The sequence below is a fragment of the Haliotis asinina genome, chromosome 9 (assembly GCF_037392515.1).
Source record: "Haliotis asinina isolate JCU_RB_2024 chromosome 9, JCU_Hal_asi_v2, whole genome shotgun sequence".
NCBI lineage: Eukaryota > Metazoa > Mollusca > Gastropoda > Lepetellida > Haliotidae > Haliotis > Haliotis asinina.
In genome coordinates, this window is record NC_090288.1 from 7,691,303 (window position 1) to 7,709,341 (window position 18,039).

General features: G+C 40.4%; 1 protein-coding gene across 1 annotated transcript; it reads left to right on the forward strand.

Annotated features, from left to right (window-relative positions):
- Positions 1–4,893: 4,893 nt before the first annotated feature.
- LOC137296540 (coadhesin-like) lies at positions 4,894–16,323 on the forward strand. Its single transcript, XM_067828346.1, has 7 exons — positions 4,894–5,034; positions 6,760–6,843; positions 7,400–7,434; positions 9,953–10,144; positions 12,210–12,401; positions 15,531–15,722; positions 16,016–16,323. Exons 1-7 carry the CDS (start codon positions 4,961–4,963, stop codon positions 16,321–16,323), a joined length of 1,077 nt encoding a protein of 358 aa, XP_067684447.1. The 5' UTR covers positions 4,894–4,960.
- Positions 16,324–18,039: the final 1,716 nt, after the last annotated feature.

The window sequence follows — 18,039 nt, forward strand, 5'->3', positions numbered from 1 at the left end:
GCTGCCGCTGTTGCTGCTACTACTACTACTGCCATTACTGTTACTGCTGCCGCTGTTGCTGCTACTACTACTACTGCCATTACTGTTACTGCTGCCGCTGTTGCTACTACTACTACTACTACTGCCATTACTGTTACTGCTGCCGCTGCTGCTGCTACTACTACTACTGCCATTACTGTTACTGCTGCCGCTGTTGCTGCTACTACTACTACTGCCATTACTGTTACTGCTGCCGCTGTTGCTACTACTACTACTACTGCCATTACTGTTACTGCTGCCGCTGCCGCTGCTACTACTACTGCCATTACTGTTACTGCTGTCGCTGCTGCTGCTACGGCTACTACTACTGTATCTTTTTTTCGGCTGCAATCAATTATTTCATTGAAATTAGACTATTCCGTTGACTACTAATATTCGAAAATGACTAATACAATTGCCAAGTAGTTGTAACAAGCCACTCAGATACGACCCTGACAGACGCTGATAGAATTATTCCCCTCCAGGAATCATATTACACGATACACCGGCACCCGGTGGCACTATCCGAGGTAAACACAGTGATCTCATTCAAACCTACAGCACTGTCGCTTGCCCTTGGTAGGCTTAACAATCCTTGACCAACGCGACGATATCGAGAACACTCAAAGAAAACAAACAAGTATGAAAAACCAACAGCCAAACTGTCAAAACAGACATTGAAGAAGAGAATATGATCTTAACGATCATCAAATTTCAGACCTATGAGAGTAATCCCCACTTTCTACACACCAGAATAAGACGTATATTTACGCTGTCATATCAGACTTAGTGTGAAGGTTTATCATTCAGATATATGTCAAACAGGCTTCAACTGCGTAAATGCGTATGTTCCCAATCACACAAGATGTCTTTTATGCAAACAGTGGTATGTAACGCATCCACACTTTTTATTTCCAAACCAACTGTTTGTTGTCCAACCCTTTTTTGTCTTTAAATTTACCAATATAATTATTGTTCCTATAGCCAGATGCATTTTTGGGAATGGAGGTGGTATGGAAGAGGGGTGGTGGTTAGAGGAGGTCTTCGGATTGGGAGGTTAGATAGTGGTAAGGTGTCCGCTCGTCACGCTGAAGTACTGGGTTCGATCCACCACATGGTGTGAAGCCCACTGCCAGTGCCCCATTGATGAAATAATATTCGAAGCGGCGTGACGCCACTCTCACTCACTCACTCACTCACTCACTTGTCCCTTGGGGAAACGAAACAGCAAGCATAGATTTAGACAGTCTGAAAGGAAATGGTAATCGACAAGCTGTACTGTTTGGTTTATTGTAAATATTCGTTTGTAGAAATTCCTATTTATTACTGTTACATGTAACTTCATATCCACGCATCGCAATCCTATTAGTTACATTGACACCTGCAATCATGAATGAATATGCACAATATTATAAGTTGTTCACTGGTCACGAGGGGGCATGTTTTGACGTACCCTCAATGTTTGTTTATGAGCCCGAACATAAACAGGGGGAGCATAAATAAGCATCGCGGGTACGTCCCCAGCGACCAGTGAACAACATACTTATCTTACCGAACACCTCAGTGTTAATTTTAAACTGTTTGAAGCATGGTATCGGATCCAACCTGTGAGAATCAAACGATTCGAATATTGCATCTTGCTGTTTTTAATATTCACAGGGACTACATTTGAACGTTTCGTCAAAATTAATTCATTGGAATGTGAGGGAAGTCATTCTGCAACCATCGCTACATTTTGCAGACGCCAGAAGGAAAAGAGATATAGAGTTATCTCCCTTCCAGCGATTTGCATTCGCTAAACATCGGTAGCTTATGGGTGATTCAATGTTATTCGAGATAAAGAAGTACTAGCACCAAGAACCGATTGAGTTACATTGGCAACGGAGTACATTGCATATTTACCTCGCTTGTAGGATAGGTACACTGACATTAATAGAAGAACGCTTAGCCAATCAGAGAACGACATGTATGCGTGAGGTAAGATAAATGTCATTGTACCATCATTTGTGGTTTGGGAATACATGTCTGAATCTGTTTCCTGCTGCCAGTAGGTCTTAAAGGTGAATTACATCCAATGTTGCATATGGTAACTGTGTATACAACCATTATATACTACAGATACAATACTGTAACTTTTTTATTGTAGTACCTCGCAATATAAGATACGATAGACGTAAGCTCTCAACGTAAGAGCTCCATGCTCTACGCAAAGGGTTCGTATGTTCATGTCACGTATTTAGCGCACGTGTGCCAAGAGAGACTGAGAGAGAGGGCTGATGTTGAAATTCATGTTATCAGAGAGTGAGAGAGAGAGAGAGAGAGAGAGAAGGAGAGAGGGAGAGATGATGATGATGGTGACGATGATGATGATGATGATACCTTAAATAACCCACTCGGATAGTTTCTCGACGATCGGAGATTCATTCCCTAGTGCCAAGCAGGGTGTCGGCTCATTCAGATGACGTCCTTTGGTTTGACACAGTCAGGGTTCGAACCACAAACATTCTGCTCTGTCCACTTGACCAAAGACGGGCTGGATCTTTCGTCAGCTTGTTTCCTCGATATACATGTATCTACAGTAGTCACAATTGTCCAGTTGACGGAGTATTACTGAAGGGGTTGGGCTTACTCTTTCGTGGCGTGAGAGGGTAACCAATGGTTTAAGCATCCGCTGGTCACACTGTAAACCCAGGTTCGATTCCCCACAGGGCTAAGCATGTGAAGCGCCTACCCTGATATTGTTAGAGTATTGCTTAAAGCGGCGTAGAAAAATACTCACCCCCTCATTCGCTTGTTTTTTGTTGTTTTTTTCGTGCACGTTGGGAAAGAGAAAATTGTGTTTGATGCCGTTTTGATCAGGCCCCCATTTCCCGAAACAAACTTACGTCTGAATTTTAACTTCATAAACTATACCCATGTGGGGAATCCGACCCAGGTCCTCGACGTGACGAACGCTTTACTCGAAATTTGAGTAAAAATTTGTTTGTTTCGAGAAATCGGGGCCATACGTTTCAGATGTGATAGTTTGTCAATGATATTGGAGATGGGGTGGTGAAATAGCCTAATGAGGTACAAACCACGCTGCTCCCTCATTTACAGAACAGTGCAAGAGACTGATAAGTGTAGTGATGTGAGGTATCATCTTCAGTCACATCGGCAGTGTTTCAACATGATCGTGCATTCGAAAAATTAATTGAATGATGCTTACGTGTTTGTTTCTATCAATCGACAGTAACACTGGATTACTGCCTGCCAAATAAATATGCTGTAATCTTTTTGATAGATGCCATACGCGTATTTTTAATACACGTCGTGCGATGCAACATGTTGCTGATTTGCATATATATACACCCTAAAGATCGAAGATCGTAACCCTTCTGATTATCTATAGGCTAAGCTAGACGAACATTTACTTTAACGTCAATAGAGCCTACGGGTTCTGAAAGAAACGGTTGCTTGTTCATCAGATGCCATTTATTGGTTCCCTGATTCAATGAGTGAGTAGAGTTTGGCGACGTTTTAGCAACATTCTTGCAACATCACCGCGAAGTCCACCAGAAATCTCCTTCTCACTTACATACGGGGCATGGTCGTCGAACTGTCTAAGGCTCCAGGTTAAGAGGTGCCGGGATCGAACCCACCTTTGATTGGGTGTAAAAATAAAAGTGAAAAACCTTGGAGTCAGCTTTGTGTGCAGACACTTTCAGTGTTTCGTTGATGTCTCAATCCCTTTCGTGCAGTATACAACCATGCACACTTAAAAGAATCATCGTTACCGTTGGTAAATGGCCAGACGGTGGCCACATGAATACGTTGCACATATGGCAACGTGCAGTAAGCTTGGACAAAGTTTATCAACTGTGAATGGGTACCTCATAAGGGTGTGAAAGCCGCAATATCTTGGTGCGCCTAGTGGCAGCAAGAATTAAGTGATTCCCAGGGAGCAGAGACTGATAACACGATGTGCCGTTGACGCTGACATCTGACATAACAGCACCTTGCTGGTCACTTGCCTTGACTATGCACCAGCTGAGTGGATATGTGCGGTATATACATATCCTATGATAAAAAAATACCCTTCTCGGGAATCGAAACTGGGACATCCGCGTGATAAAAGGACGCTTTAGCTACTGGGCCACCATGTTCGATCAGAAGGTGCTGCGCGGTCATTACGGACAGGAGTGAACACTCAAGGTTGTATGATTCACCACGTATCATATGTGTGATATTGACGTAAACAGTAAAAAAAACATAACGTTTTAAACAACATATCCCTATCGTTTTGGGGAGAGTATAAATGTCTTGCAAAATACCATAACAGCGTTAGGTAGTGATTTACTTCTTCAATGTTTCCATTGACGACGACGATTCTTGACTACTCGTTTTCCCATTCGCCGATTGAAAGAGCAGGAAGCAGCCCAGAAATGTCATGTTGTAAACATTAATAAAGTTGTAAATCCATACCGTACGCTGTTATGTTACCTTTCAACTTCAAAATACCCCATCAAACTTCCACTTATGTCATTTTAACTATCTGTGTTCAGATCCATTCTCAAATATTCGAAAACAAATACTACAGAAAAAAACATGAATTAGTCTTTCGTGGCATATCCGGTTGTCACTTAAACAGATCAAAACTTCTTCGAAAAACAACTAATAGCAGCAAAACTGTTAACGCGTACTAAAGGCACGCGGATACAGCAGGTGTTATGGCGTTGTAACTGAGAAGCGTCATTGCCATGACTGTTTGCTTTGATGTCACTTCCTTAAATAAGATTGAGTGGCATATATGATACTGTTTACCTAACCACTTTTGCTCATATGTCATAGATAACAGTTACCCGCCTACCTGTAATAGTCATATTTTACGGAGGGGCTGCGCCAGGGTATATAAAGCCCCTGCTGTTACCCTCTGTTTTATCATCACACAAGATCAGGCAAAATGCAAGGGCTTACTCTTGTCGTCCTCGCTGTCGTTGCAGTGGTCGTTGTGCTTCCGTCTGCATCGTCGGAAAAGTGAGTAAAGTCCTATTTTTGTAGTTGAGTGTTTACTTTTATTATCTTTTCGGTTTTTCACATAATGGGATATCACCCATATCACACCATGCCATCTTAATGTGTCAGAAGCGATTCGTGATATTACCTTTAGTATTGGTAAGCGACAAAACAAGGATCGTAATCTGCTCAAAACAACGAAGTATGTTTTATAGCTTCAATACTAATTTACTTTTAAAAACGAATAGAATTGTTTAAAAACTATTTGTAAATAAATGTTCTTTTAAATATGGAATTTTGAATTAGCAAAAATGAAAAAGAAAACTGAATGAAAAAATACAAACCAAAGAAATACATCTAAAAATTACAGTTAGAACTTGCTCTGAAGGGACATCGAAAGTTAACTCGTATACGTGACAAGCGGACACAATTTACCTGTACAGTTGACATATTTTACCTTATATAATTACCTTATCAAGATTATATGCTGATATGTATCTGAACACGGGTACATTTGTAGATGATAAAGGTTGAATGACTTATCCATCCTCCTCAGTATAGTGTGATTTTGACTGCAGACGGAATGAGGGACGGCTGGGGAGGCGATGAGTCGGTTACAAGTTGGTCTGTGAATCAAATGAACGATTACTTAATGGTGAAGAGATTCATTTAAGCATTTGGCAGGCATTCTTAAGATGGAAGAACATAGAAACATGCCATTTTATGTGGAATGCCAATTAAGAGGATAAATGTTGTTGTGATCCATAACAACACTTATAAATAACAACAATGTTTCATTTTTAAAGGCAATAAATATGTGATTCAGTAATTTAGAAAGACCTTTAAGGTCGCATATACCGGTAGTCGACAGGAGTTTCTTAAAAGTTGACAACTATTGGAAAACTGTTTAAAGCAGGAACTTGGACAGGCGAACAAGCCTCGAGGCTGATATAAACGCCGCTCCAGTGCATTGTTCCATTAGATGGATACACGTTTGAAATAAGCTGACAACGCAAGAAAAGTACTGAGATAACAGATAAATGATTGGAAACTAAATATGTTCGATATGGTGTTGGTTATGTCTAGCAACGAAATGAGAAAATCAAGTTATATACAACTTTTCTTACGTGGAATATAAATATAGAGGTGATATTCACAGGAAGCGGTTACCTGCAGATATGAACTGGTGTAATGAGTTGAGAATGTCACTATTTCTTAAGTTATTTCTTACGTTATATATAAAGTTGTTTTAACATCGTATCCTTGAATTTATTTATACACAGTTGTTCTTATATTTGACCTGTTAAGAAGATAAGTGTTGTTTTGATCCATAAAATCGTTACTAGCACCATTCTATGCGGGCATCTAGGCAACTTTAACGTTAATCCGTCAGTGATAGTATAATCACAAAATAAACTTATCAATACATTGTTTTACAACTTGTATCCGTTCAATAAATCGAAGTGTGGTTTAGGCATTACTTTAGTCAACGTTTAAACAGCCAAAAATTGGTTAACTGCCAACATACATCATCATTGCAAAGAGTGCATAAATAAAAATGTTAACGTTTTTTTGTCACAGATTATCCCAAAGGTGCCTTTGTACCAAATGTATATATAACATGAATACCCGAAAATTCGGATTTCTCTCAAGGCAGAAAAATCATTTTATCTCATATTGTTAATATTATTCTGTCTGTGTTAGAACACAGACCACAGCTCTCTAGACCATACCTCGATGTTTCAGGATTGCTTATAGTTGTGGAACAAAGTCAACTCATTACACAACTAAATGTGGTTGGTTCGGATGGCAGCGCTGCTCGAGATACAGGTAGGATCAACGTAATGTTTACAGGTCGGAGTAGGTTTATGACTGAGTGTGGTTTTACGCCGCCTTCAGCAATATTTCAGCAATTGCAAGACGGGGAACACAAGAAGTTGGCTTCATAAACTGTGCCCATGTGGGGTAATCGAACCCAGGTCTACGACGTGACGAAAGCTTTCAAAGCTAGGTTTCCAGAAAATCGTCCTGGAAGCAGACTTTATACTGGTTTTAAAAGTATACTCTTTGGCGGACTTGTGTATAATAGGTGTAGTGAGTGACTAGGTCTGATGTATTTTACGACGCTTTTAGCAATATTGCAGCAATTTCTCGGTGGTAAACACCTGAAATCGAACCCGGTCCATGGGAGCGAAAGCTTTAACCGCACGGCTACCCCACTGCCCTACATGTTGGGCGTAAGGTACCACGTCATCGCCTCGTGTGTGATGGTTAAACTTGAAACGCTGGATTACTGTAAATACCAATCATAACCGCAGATGTTGGTTTTCTTTTAGTCTTTCTCCCGGCTCCAGATATCAACGTAGGTTATGTATTTTTTTTTCAGGTCTACTACCAGGACTTGCTATAAGATGCGGCCAGGTGAGACACTTAGGGATTTCATTACTAATACTGAAGTGAGTGGGCGAATGGGTGAGTGAGTGACCGAATAGACGAGTGGGTGGGAGAAGGGGTGAGTGAGTGAGTGAGCAAAAGGGCGAGTGTAGGCGCGATTAGGCGAGTGGGTGTTCGAATAGGTGAGTGAGTGAGGGAATAGGATGGGCGAATGGATGAGTGGGTGCCCGAATTGGTGCGCGAATACGGGCGTCCTTTAGTGGGTGATATGGTAGATCTGAGTTATTAGGTGAGTGAGTGTGTGAGTGAGTGGTTGGTTGGTGAGTGGATGATAGGAGAGTGAATGAGAGAAGAGTTCGCGTGTGAGCGACTTGTAACGCAGCTATGATCGTGGTCTTTCATAAAGAACAAATTTGGTAAAAGCTAAAATATTTCGTCAAAGCAGGCATGATCTACAGTGTCTTCTACCCTTAAACTCGGACTCAAGATAGCAACTTATGAATAACAACAATATTTCATTTTTAAAGGCAATAAATATGTGATTCAGTAATTTAGAAAGACCTTTAAGGTCGCATATACCGGTAGTAGAGTTTCTTAAAGGTTGACATATATTGGAAAACTGGTCAAAGCAGGATCTTGGACAGGCGAACAAGCCTCGAGACTTATATAAACGCCGCTCCAGTTCATAGTTCCATTAGATGGACACACGTTTGAAATAAGCTGATAAAGCAAGAAAAGTACTGTGATAACAGATAAATGATTGGATACTAAATATGTTCTATACGGTGTTGGTTATATCTAGCAACGAAATGAGAAAATCAAGTTATATACAACTTGTCTCACGTTGAATATAAATGTAGAGGTGATATTCACTGGAAGAGGTTACTTGTAGAACTGAACTGGTGTAATGAGTTGAGAATGTCACTATTTCTTAAGTTATTTCTTACGTTATATATAAAGTTGTTTTAACATCGTATCCTTGAATTCATTTATACACAGTTGTTCTTAAATTTGGTCACAAGATGACCGACTCACTTAGCTTCTTATCATTGTGTATACCTTGGGAGTCTCCCTTATAGGTTTATTTCAAAGAGGAGACAAACTGGGAGTAATCAACTATACTGCTACAGTACATTATTAAGTATAGGGGTTCTCAATAATATGTTTACGTTTATGAGTAGTCATAATGGGAAGATACCCTACAAATGTGCCCCTCCGACAGTCCGCATGTTGACAAGCTATTGCTTTGAACAAAATGTTTATCAAGGTCCCTCTCGTTTACCTGCGAGATAATATCCTGTCAAGGATTAAACCTATCCGGTATCAGATATATGCAGATACTTTTTATAAACTGTCGTTGTACAACGCAACAGCCGCACTATTCACGCCATCTGTGTAACAGACACTGACGAAGCCAACATTACCTTAAGAAGCAAGCATATACGTTTAGTATATGCCACGGCCCTCATTTCAGGATTTCATGACACGTTGTCATATCATAACACACAGCTTGCCAAGTCACAGACTGAGTTCGAGGCCCAAAGGTGCCACTTTGGTATAATATTTTAGACCCAAATTAATCGTTATTTCAGTTTTGTGTTGACTTTTGTAAACGTTTGAGGTTTAATATGTTACTTTTTGTAACACGTTCAGTTTTTGTAATTTCGTTTATTTTATTTTTTCGTAATATACTATATCAAATTACGAAAAGGTAGTCAAAGTAAAACTCAACTTGTGGTAAAAGTATTTGAAATAATCTAACAAATGATTCCAAATACTCTTCAAACAAAGAAAAATTATTCGAAATTGTAAAAAATAATCAAAATAAAGAGAAAAAAGTATTTTCCCAATAGGAAACAAACAAGTGACGTGAAGAGACTTTTAAACGGTTTAAGAAAGAATATGCTCATAACGTAGGACAATTTGGGGCTTTGTACTTTGATGTCAGATCTCTTTTAACAAGTCTGAGACAGAGGTAGCCGGTTCTAAACTCCGTTACAGTGATGCTGAAGGATCGACAATAAGGAAAACATTAATAAATGCGTATAATTAGTGGTTGATAATTAGAAGAGATGTTTTGAAGCGCTGTAGGGTGTGACATACACCATGGTTCACACGAACACCAGTATTCCCCCTGTAACCTATCTACACTATTTCTGTTTCCCAACATGATCGAAGAGGACATTAATCTTAATATGATAGTTCAATTACAAACAGCTTTAGATGGGTTAACGTATCTGAATATACTTTTACACTTCGGAAGTAATCAAAAACACCCAAGAGCTCATCTAAACGATTTTAGGCGTGAAACAGATTTGCATGTCTGAAAAATTGGCAACAGATTTATAAATTCCATTTTGTGGTTGTATATATGGAGAAAAGGTGATACATTTGCATAAACGCTTAAACAATCCATTTAATTTTGTCTATGTGCAGGAAGAAAGGAAACAATTGGTGTATATATTCCATTCTGAGTTTGTGTATATGGAGTAGAAATGATACATTTACGCTTAAACTTTTCCATAACGTTTTTGTGCATGTGCAGTGAACGGCGGATGGTCAGCCTATGGCTCGTGGTCAGCATACAGCACGTGCACAAAAACATGTGGAGGAGGAACTATGTCGCGATTTCGCACACGGTCGTGCACAGAGCCACTTCCCGCCTATGGTGGAGCCTCATGTTCTGGCCGAGAACGCGATACACAGACCGCCAGATGCAACACACACAAATGCCCAGGTAAGTCAAGATCTGGAACAATTTACTCCATCTCTCACTCGCTCATGAATTAGTCTCTCAGAACTCTACCTGTCCCAATGTTTAAAATGATTTGGTATAGCTACAATGAAGCTCACCTGCAACGTCAAATATCAGTTCTTATACAGTCAGTACATGGACTTATCAAACGCATACACACGCACGCACGCACAGGTATATGTCAAGTATGACACATGCAATGCCAGACATACACTTAGTCCCTGAAAATATATAATTTTGTTAGAAAGAAAGATTTCTAGTAAATGATCCTGAATGGCGTGGTGAGACTAGACTTGCTTCATTTGAAACGTTTGCATCACAGTTCGGGTGGATGGAAAATAGTATGGTTATACTCGAGTCGGTACGGTACGGTAGCTCCGCCTTCCAGGTCTTTAGACGTAGTCTTGTGGAGGGACGTGGAGTAGAGACTGACTGTGTTTCATTCTTTTCCACCTGTGATTGTTTTGTAACTCAAGAGAAATATTGATCTCAACAAAATCCTTTACCCAAGCTTATTGCTGACAGTTGACGGTGGCTGGAGCGTCTACAGCATGTGGACACCCTACAGCGCATGCTCAGTGAGTTGTGGAGGAGGCCGCCAATCACGATCCAGAACAAGGTCATGCAATAACCCAATCCCAGCTTATGGCGGCAGCGATTGTGAAGGGGAGGCAAGTGACACCTACAGCAGAGACTGCAACACTCACCCATGTCCAAGTAAGTGGCATTATAATAAATTATTTATTGATAAAACACAAATCAATCTTGGGCGTGACGAGCGAACGCTTTAACCAGTGGGCTATCCTTGAGTATATAGTTTCGTCAATATGTATACATAAAGATATCAATGGACCCGTGAAAAAGATTGAAAAAGATTGGTATTCATCGACTAGAGCTTATCATGAGAGGAGACTAACGGGGTCGGGTGATCAGGCTCGTTCATGCTGATGACGTCAGTCATTGGATTGTTTGGCCCAGACTCGATAGTCATATAGTTTGAATATTGCTGAGTACAGAGTTAAAACAAACAAACAAACAAACAAATTATAGTAAATACTGTTACGGTTCAGAATTTACCGAGACAACAATTTAAGAAATCCACTTGTAAACCAGCAAAACAGAACAAAGACAAGTTGTTTACGTTCAAATTCTGTATTATGCAACGAGAGCAAGGTATACAAAGTCACAAGTCAATGCAGATTTCAGGTACAATTCAAGAGAGACAAAATCTAAGTCAGTGGGTCACAAAATACAGTATAGCAAACTCACCAAAGTCTTGGTGTGAGAGAGAATCAACTATGGCAGAATGTCAACACAGCGATCCGTGCGACAGCAGATAATGTAGTTTCAGGCGTTGACGGGATTGCAAGCGTGGCAGAGATGTAAATGAGTGTGAGTGTCGTTATATATATTTACTAAGTCATTTCCCGAAAGTTCGGGCACAAACGAACATCGTCAACACAGTAGAATGCCCTAGAATAAGTCTCCCGGAAGTAAACATCGAAAACTAGGAGAGGACAGAAAACCAGATTGCTAAAAGTGTTGACCATCTATTAAAACGAAATGTGATACATCATATTTAATATTCAAAAACACTAAACATTGTGACCCAATAATAATTATTACTGAATTAATAACAAAATACACAGGAAATACACACTCGTAACAATACTCAAACAAACAAAACAATTTTTGTATCAACTGTTACTCAGTACAGTCTTCGTTTCTGGAGTTCCCCACCGTGGGGTAGACTAGTAATTAAAGCGTCACGTCGAGGATCTGGATTCGATTATCCAATGGGTACAATATGTGAAGTCTCTGTCTGGTGTTTCCTGCGGTGATATTGTTGGAATATTGCTAGAATCGGCGTAAAACCAAACTCACTCACTAATGAACTGTACAGTCTAAAACGTACTAATACACGCTATTTCCAAAAGGTGGCGTTGAATGAATTTACCACAAATCCAGACAAAGTCTGGGTACTTTCTGACCGACACATCATTACTAGCATCACACAGGTTTTATGGTTGGGTATGATTTTTTACAGTTGATGGTGGATGGAGTGACTACACCGCGTGGACAGAGTACAGCACGTGCACAACTACATGTGGAGGAGGATCTCAGTTCAAGACCAGAGACAGGTCTTGCACCAACCCTGCCCCAGCCCACGGAGGACGGGACTGTGACGGTGATACCAGGGACAGATCTGAGAGGGATTGCAACACTCATCCGTGCCCAAGTGAGTAGCGGAAGTAGCTCTGTTAATTAAGGATATATTTGCAATAGGGACAGTAAGCAGCTGCCTGCACCTCGTGAGACCTGACGTTTAGCACTTCCGTTGACAAACGTTTCATACCTTTTCCAATGGTCTCGTGGTTGTTAGTTGACAGTAAGGACATACTCAAGAATAGTGGGGACATAGACAAGGTGCGTAACATTTCTGGAAACGCATGTAAAATATCTCGATTCAGGAACAATGCAAGGGACGTAACTTCAGCCGCTTCAGCCAAATATTTTATGAGTGCTTTTTCAAATTAAGTTGCTCACTCAGTAAGAACATAAATATAATATAAGGAGACATGTATTTACTTTACAGACATTTCATTATACTGAATAGTAACAACTGTAAATGTAATCCCCCTGTAAGAAAATGACAAGCATTCCAGTTCAGATTTCCAGTAATGTTGTTGTCCTTCCCAAACCGAAATGCAACGTCATATGACCGAAAGACCTGAATGAGTTTATCAGTGTACTTTGCACTGCATCTCCCCTCTGGGACTGATCTGAATTGCATGCTTGATTTATCAAATTCCTTTCCAGGACATCAGTGATGCGAAAAAGCATATGTAATACGGCTATTACAAAATTGCCGATATCAGTGTTATTACAAAGACAGATGTTTCACACCATATATGGGCATAAGCTCTAAAATCTGAGCTTCAAACAATTATGGCAATCAATCTCTGGGCAGCTAAATATGGCCAAGGTAGAATGGCGCAGGGATGACATATTCTATGCAGGATCAACTACTTGAGAGGAGAAAACAACAAATGTGATTTTCAATTAACCCTGGTACCATCTCCCATATCTTCACGGCAAACCCTTTTTCTTTTAGTTTTTCACAGAGTATATTTTGAAGATCTTCCTTTAACTTGACGTATGCATCTGCTATATTTCCAGGAACTGAGATGCATGTGTTTCTTCACTCACCAGAGCGTGTGTTCACGGTAGATTAAAAACATCTGGGCTTAGCTCATGATATCGCGAATTCCATGCCTCTCCCATATGGCCACTAACCCCTACAGTATATCACGCCTAGCCTCTACCAAGCCATATTTTTCTAAACCTGAGGTTTTGCCTCATCCACATTGAAAACGTTATGCAAACGCCTTGTCCATGTCTGTTCAGTTTGTACCATCAACTGATGCCCAGGGGTAACCTAGCGAAGCCTGTGAGTTCCACCAGCTTATATCCATGATTAGGTCTAATCACGTAACGGTAGATATCCAAAGGGAATTTTATGGTTGAATGTTCAGACCTAGGTCTACAATGAACAGTGGCCTCTAGAACCCCAGCAACTGTGATGAGACGACCTTCATTGATGACGTGTAATGAGAAGCTGTCCAGCAGATTTTCAGAGAGATGACTCAGGGGGTCCCTCGTTGCAAGATGTAGGGATAATCACGCAACTTCACCAAGTACTCTGACTTCTGAAAATATGAACACGTGCAAGTAGTACATGTAGATAGGTCACATATTAACATATTAAATTTATAGCATTTATCTCACGTCTTACATTGTAACTTGAGTTACATTTATTTTATAATGGATTACGCTAGAATTGTCCACTGCATATTACACATCAGTACGACGAATAGTGTACAACACAAAGACATACAATCAGTAGTTCTCGCTGTGTACAACACAAAGACATACAATCAGTAGCTCTCGCAGTGTACAACACAAAGACATACAATCAGTAGCTCTCGCTGTGTACAACACAAAGACATACAATCAGTAGCTCTCGCAGTGTACAACACAAAGACATACAATCAGTAACTCTCGCAGTTTACAAGGTTGAAACAGATTTCGAAAGTTGGGCAATGTGATGTTTACCTTTAGGATGCATTACAAACTTTTCCATTAATGGATTGGTATAAAAAATATTATTGCTTTTCTTTTTACCTTAGGATCTATTCATTGTATGTGTTTCACAGTGTCTAGTACAGATCTGAAAGTGGCATAGGTTTTAAGCTTTGATTTCTGGGATATATTTTCATTCCATTCTTCTTGACCACAGTCCATGACGGATTTTAAAATTAAGATAATGAACGCTGGCGGTTACCAGCTTCCTGAACTAATCAGGCGTAGCCAAATCCATATTTGAAGGGAATATTTCTTACATACGTTGCCCAAGATATACAATCATCTTCATCGAATTGTAATCCATACAGTATTAAACATGTTTGTTTAGGTAAGCTTTCATTATTCATCGAAATTAACTTTGTCTAACATTTAATACATTAAGACATATAATAAATAAACGATCGTGGTCTTCCAGTTTCCCCAAGAACAGCGTCGTTACATGTATTTATAAGCAGCTACAGGATCCGTTTGTAATGTTTAGTTTTTTCGATGTTTTCACCGTAGCCCCTCTTCTGATGTCATTCACTTCAGATGTCAATATAGGTCCATAACAGTTTAGGAGTGAAAAATAGTCCCAGATATTTTTAGAATGAAACTGCGTGTATTTTTGTCTTCTCTGTAAAACCAATTTTCATAACGTCTTGAAACGCCCGCTATTCCTGAAAAGCTGTATTTTTTTATTTGTTAATGTTTAAAGAGAGACCCCACTTAATTACTAAATTCTATGATCCAGTCAATATGTCCTTGTAGTCTTCCAGCACTATCATCACCGTTTGCAAGCTTGGACTATCCATGCTGTTTAAAGACATCAATGAACACTTCATGATGTCGTTGTATGGTTACGGTTGTTCTCATGTATTACGACAATGAGGGACATGTAGCATATGCAGACATAGCTCACCCCTTTACTGGAAAAATACTCATTTAGCATTTTTTGACAGTCACATTTTATGAGTGAATATTTTGTTTCATTATGTGTTTGGAATGTTTGAACCCATAATCCTTGAGGAGCATCATATTTTCGAGACAACCAACCCAAAATAGCCATCTATTACGATTGTCAACATATGTGACAACCAAGCATTGTTGTAAACTTGGTTCTATCTCGTAAAGTCATATTTGGGGTTGGGCAATTTGGAACAAAAACTGGTTCTTTAAAATACGCCGGAATTCTGGTAACGAAATTAGCGCCCCGTGAAACTCTATTTACACCCTTGTTTAGTTGACGGTGGCTGGACTGACTGGGAAGAGTGGCAGGATATGGATGACTGCAGTGTCCTATGTGGTGGAGGAAAAAAGGACCAGAACCGCTCCAGGAGCTGTACCAACCCAAGCCCGGCCTTCGGTGGAGCCGACTGTGACGGAGAGAGCTACCAAAACCGGACCATCGTCTGCAACACTGAGGAGTGTGGAGGTAACTTCAACAACGGAAGAAAAACTGGATTCAAATTGGCGTACAATGCCATAACTAACCACATCCCCTAGCTAACCAGTTCAATGTCCAGAGTAACCTCCATTTGGTGTGTCAGGATTCGCTTATTGTTCACTCTGTTCCCTAAGAGTAAGATGGAGGGATTAACAGTCCAAATCTGGGGAGTATGGTGGTATTTCGTAAACATGAAAACTCGTTTTCTAAGCACTAATATTGCTGATACATTTTCCGTCCTCATTAACACAGAAATGGAAATATAACCCCACTTCTTGCAGATCTTTGCCCGAAAGATGAGGTCACCTTCCATGCCCATACTACCAATGAGAAACGCTTCTACCAGTGCAGCAATGGCGTGGCACATCGCCACCAGTGTCCAGAAGGTACCGTGTATGACTCCGTGACATCTGTCTGCAATCACGCTCCCAAAACAGCGTGTCCCGACATCGGTGTCGCCTTCCTCGCCCACGAGAGCGACTGCACCAAATTCTACATGTGCTCCAATGGCATAAAGCACGATATGGCCTGTCCAGCCACTACCATGTTTGATGCCACCTTGAAGGTCTGCACCCACGGAACATGTTAGAAGCAAGATCTCTTCAGCTTTGTAAAGGCAACTTAAATATACCTTTCTGTAACTATTTTCCTTGATGTAAAGCGCTTCTGTCTCTATGTGTTTTGATAAATCATTTATTGCATTTTTTTCATTGTCATTCGTCACAATTCAGATTGTTGCCTCAACGTATACTCCACTGAAAGTAACTGTTTGGATTTAGACAAAATATTATCTCAGGAACCATCGCCTTTTGAGTCGGGGATTCGTTGGGCGGTTCTCATGATAAATATCATAACTTGACAGTTTGATGCATGGAGTAAGTGAGTGAGTGAGTGAGTTTAGTTTTACGCCACACTCAGCAATATTACACCTATATGGCGGTGGTCTGTAAATAATCGAGTCTGGACCAGACAATCCAGTGATCAACAACATGAGCATCGATCTGCACATTTGGGAACCGATGACATGTGTCAGCCAAGACAGCGAGTCTGACCACCCGATCTCATTAGTCGCCTCTTACGACAAGCATAGTCGCCTTTTATGGCAAGCATGGGTTTCTGAAGGCCTATTCTACCCCGGGACCTTCACGGGTCGCATGGGGAAAGGCAAGTGTAAGATGTTTACCAGTCTGCTGAATCTCGTGTTCATCATAATGCCGGCCGAATTTGGGATTCGAACCAAGGATTCGAACCAAGGATGTAGATGTCGTTTTACCATAAATAAAATTTTGATGAATACGTCATATATAATTGTTACTCGTAAACAAATCTTCCTTCGTGATCATAAGCCAGACGCAAAGAAGTCAACAAACGACGGGATGGGTCTTCGGCAAAAACAGCTCATCCACTTTTATTTGTTTACAGCCCATAGGATTTTCCAGGATTAAGGTTCAGGATTAGACTGTGATAATGGGTTGATGTAACCTCGATGTTTGTTGATGTTCCACTTCGAGCTCATGGAACATAAACAAACCTCGAGAATTTAACCCATGGGCTCCGAGGGACCAGTGAACAAAGTGTTTATCTTACCGGACACCTAAGTCTTCACTTTGAATCATATGCAGCATGGATACAAAACTTTTTGTAGCCATCGCTAGATTTTGCAGACGACACGAAAAACAGATTTGGAGTTGTCTCCCTTCCGTCGATTTGCATACTTAAAACACCGGTAATTTCCGTACATCATTCGCAATATTCAGCGTTATTTGAGATGATTAATTACTGCCACAAAGTAGCAGATGTGTTGATTCCCAGTGGGGTACATAAAAAATGTCACCTGTCAGCGGGGTACATTGGAAATAATGGAACAGCCTGGTTCCCTGGGTCTGATGTAGTGTCGGAGCGTTAGCGCAGGCGCATCAGACCCAGGGAACCAGGCTGATAATGGAAGAGCGCTCAGCCAATCAGAACACGACATTTGCATTTTATGTGAGACTAAATAAACGGTACGTGTACTCTTGTTAGACGAAGGTAAGCATGAGTGGTACCACACAATACACTTAATACCTGCCCCGAAACTGTCACTGGCTGTTTCGTGACCTCACCATGCACACTAACAGTCATGTGTTTGTTACCTGCCATTTGTGACACACAGAGATCAAACAATATTATTTTTTTCTGATTTTTACGTTGATTGACTACTAGGTTTGGTAGTGTTTGTATGATAACAAGTCATAATAAATAATGATTTCGTCTTTTCATTATAAACAAAAGAAATAGCGAGACGTGAATTAATAATGGGGACATT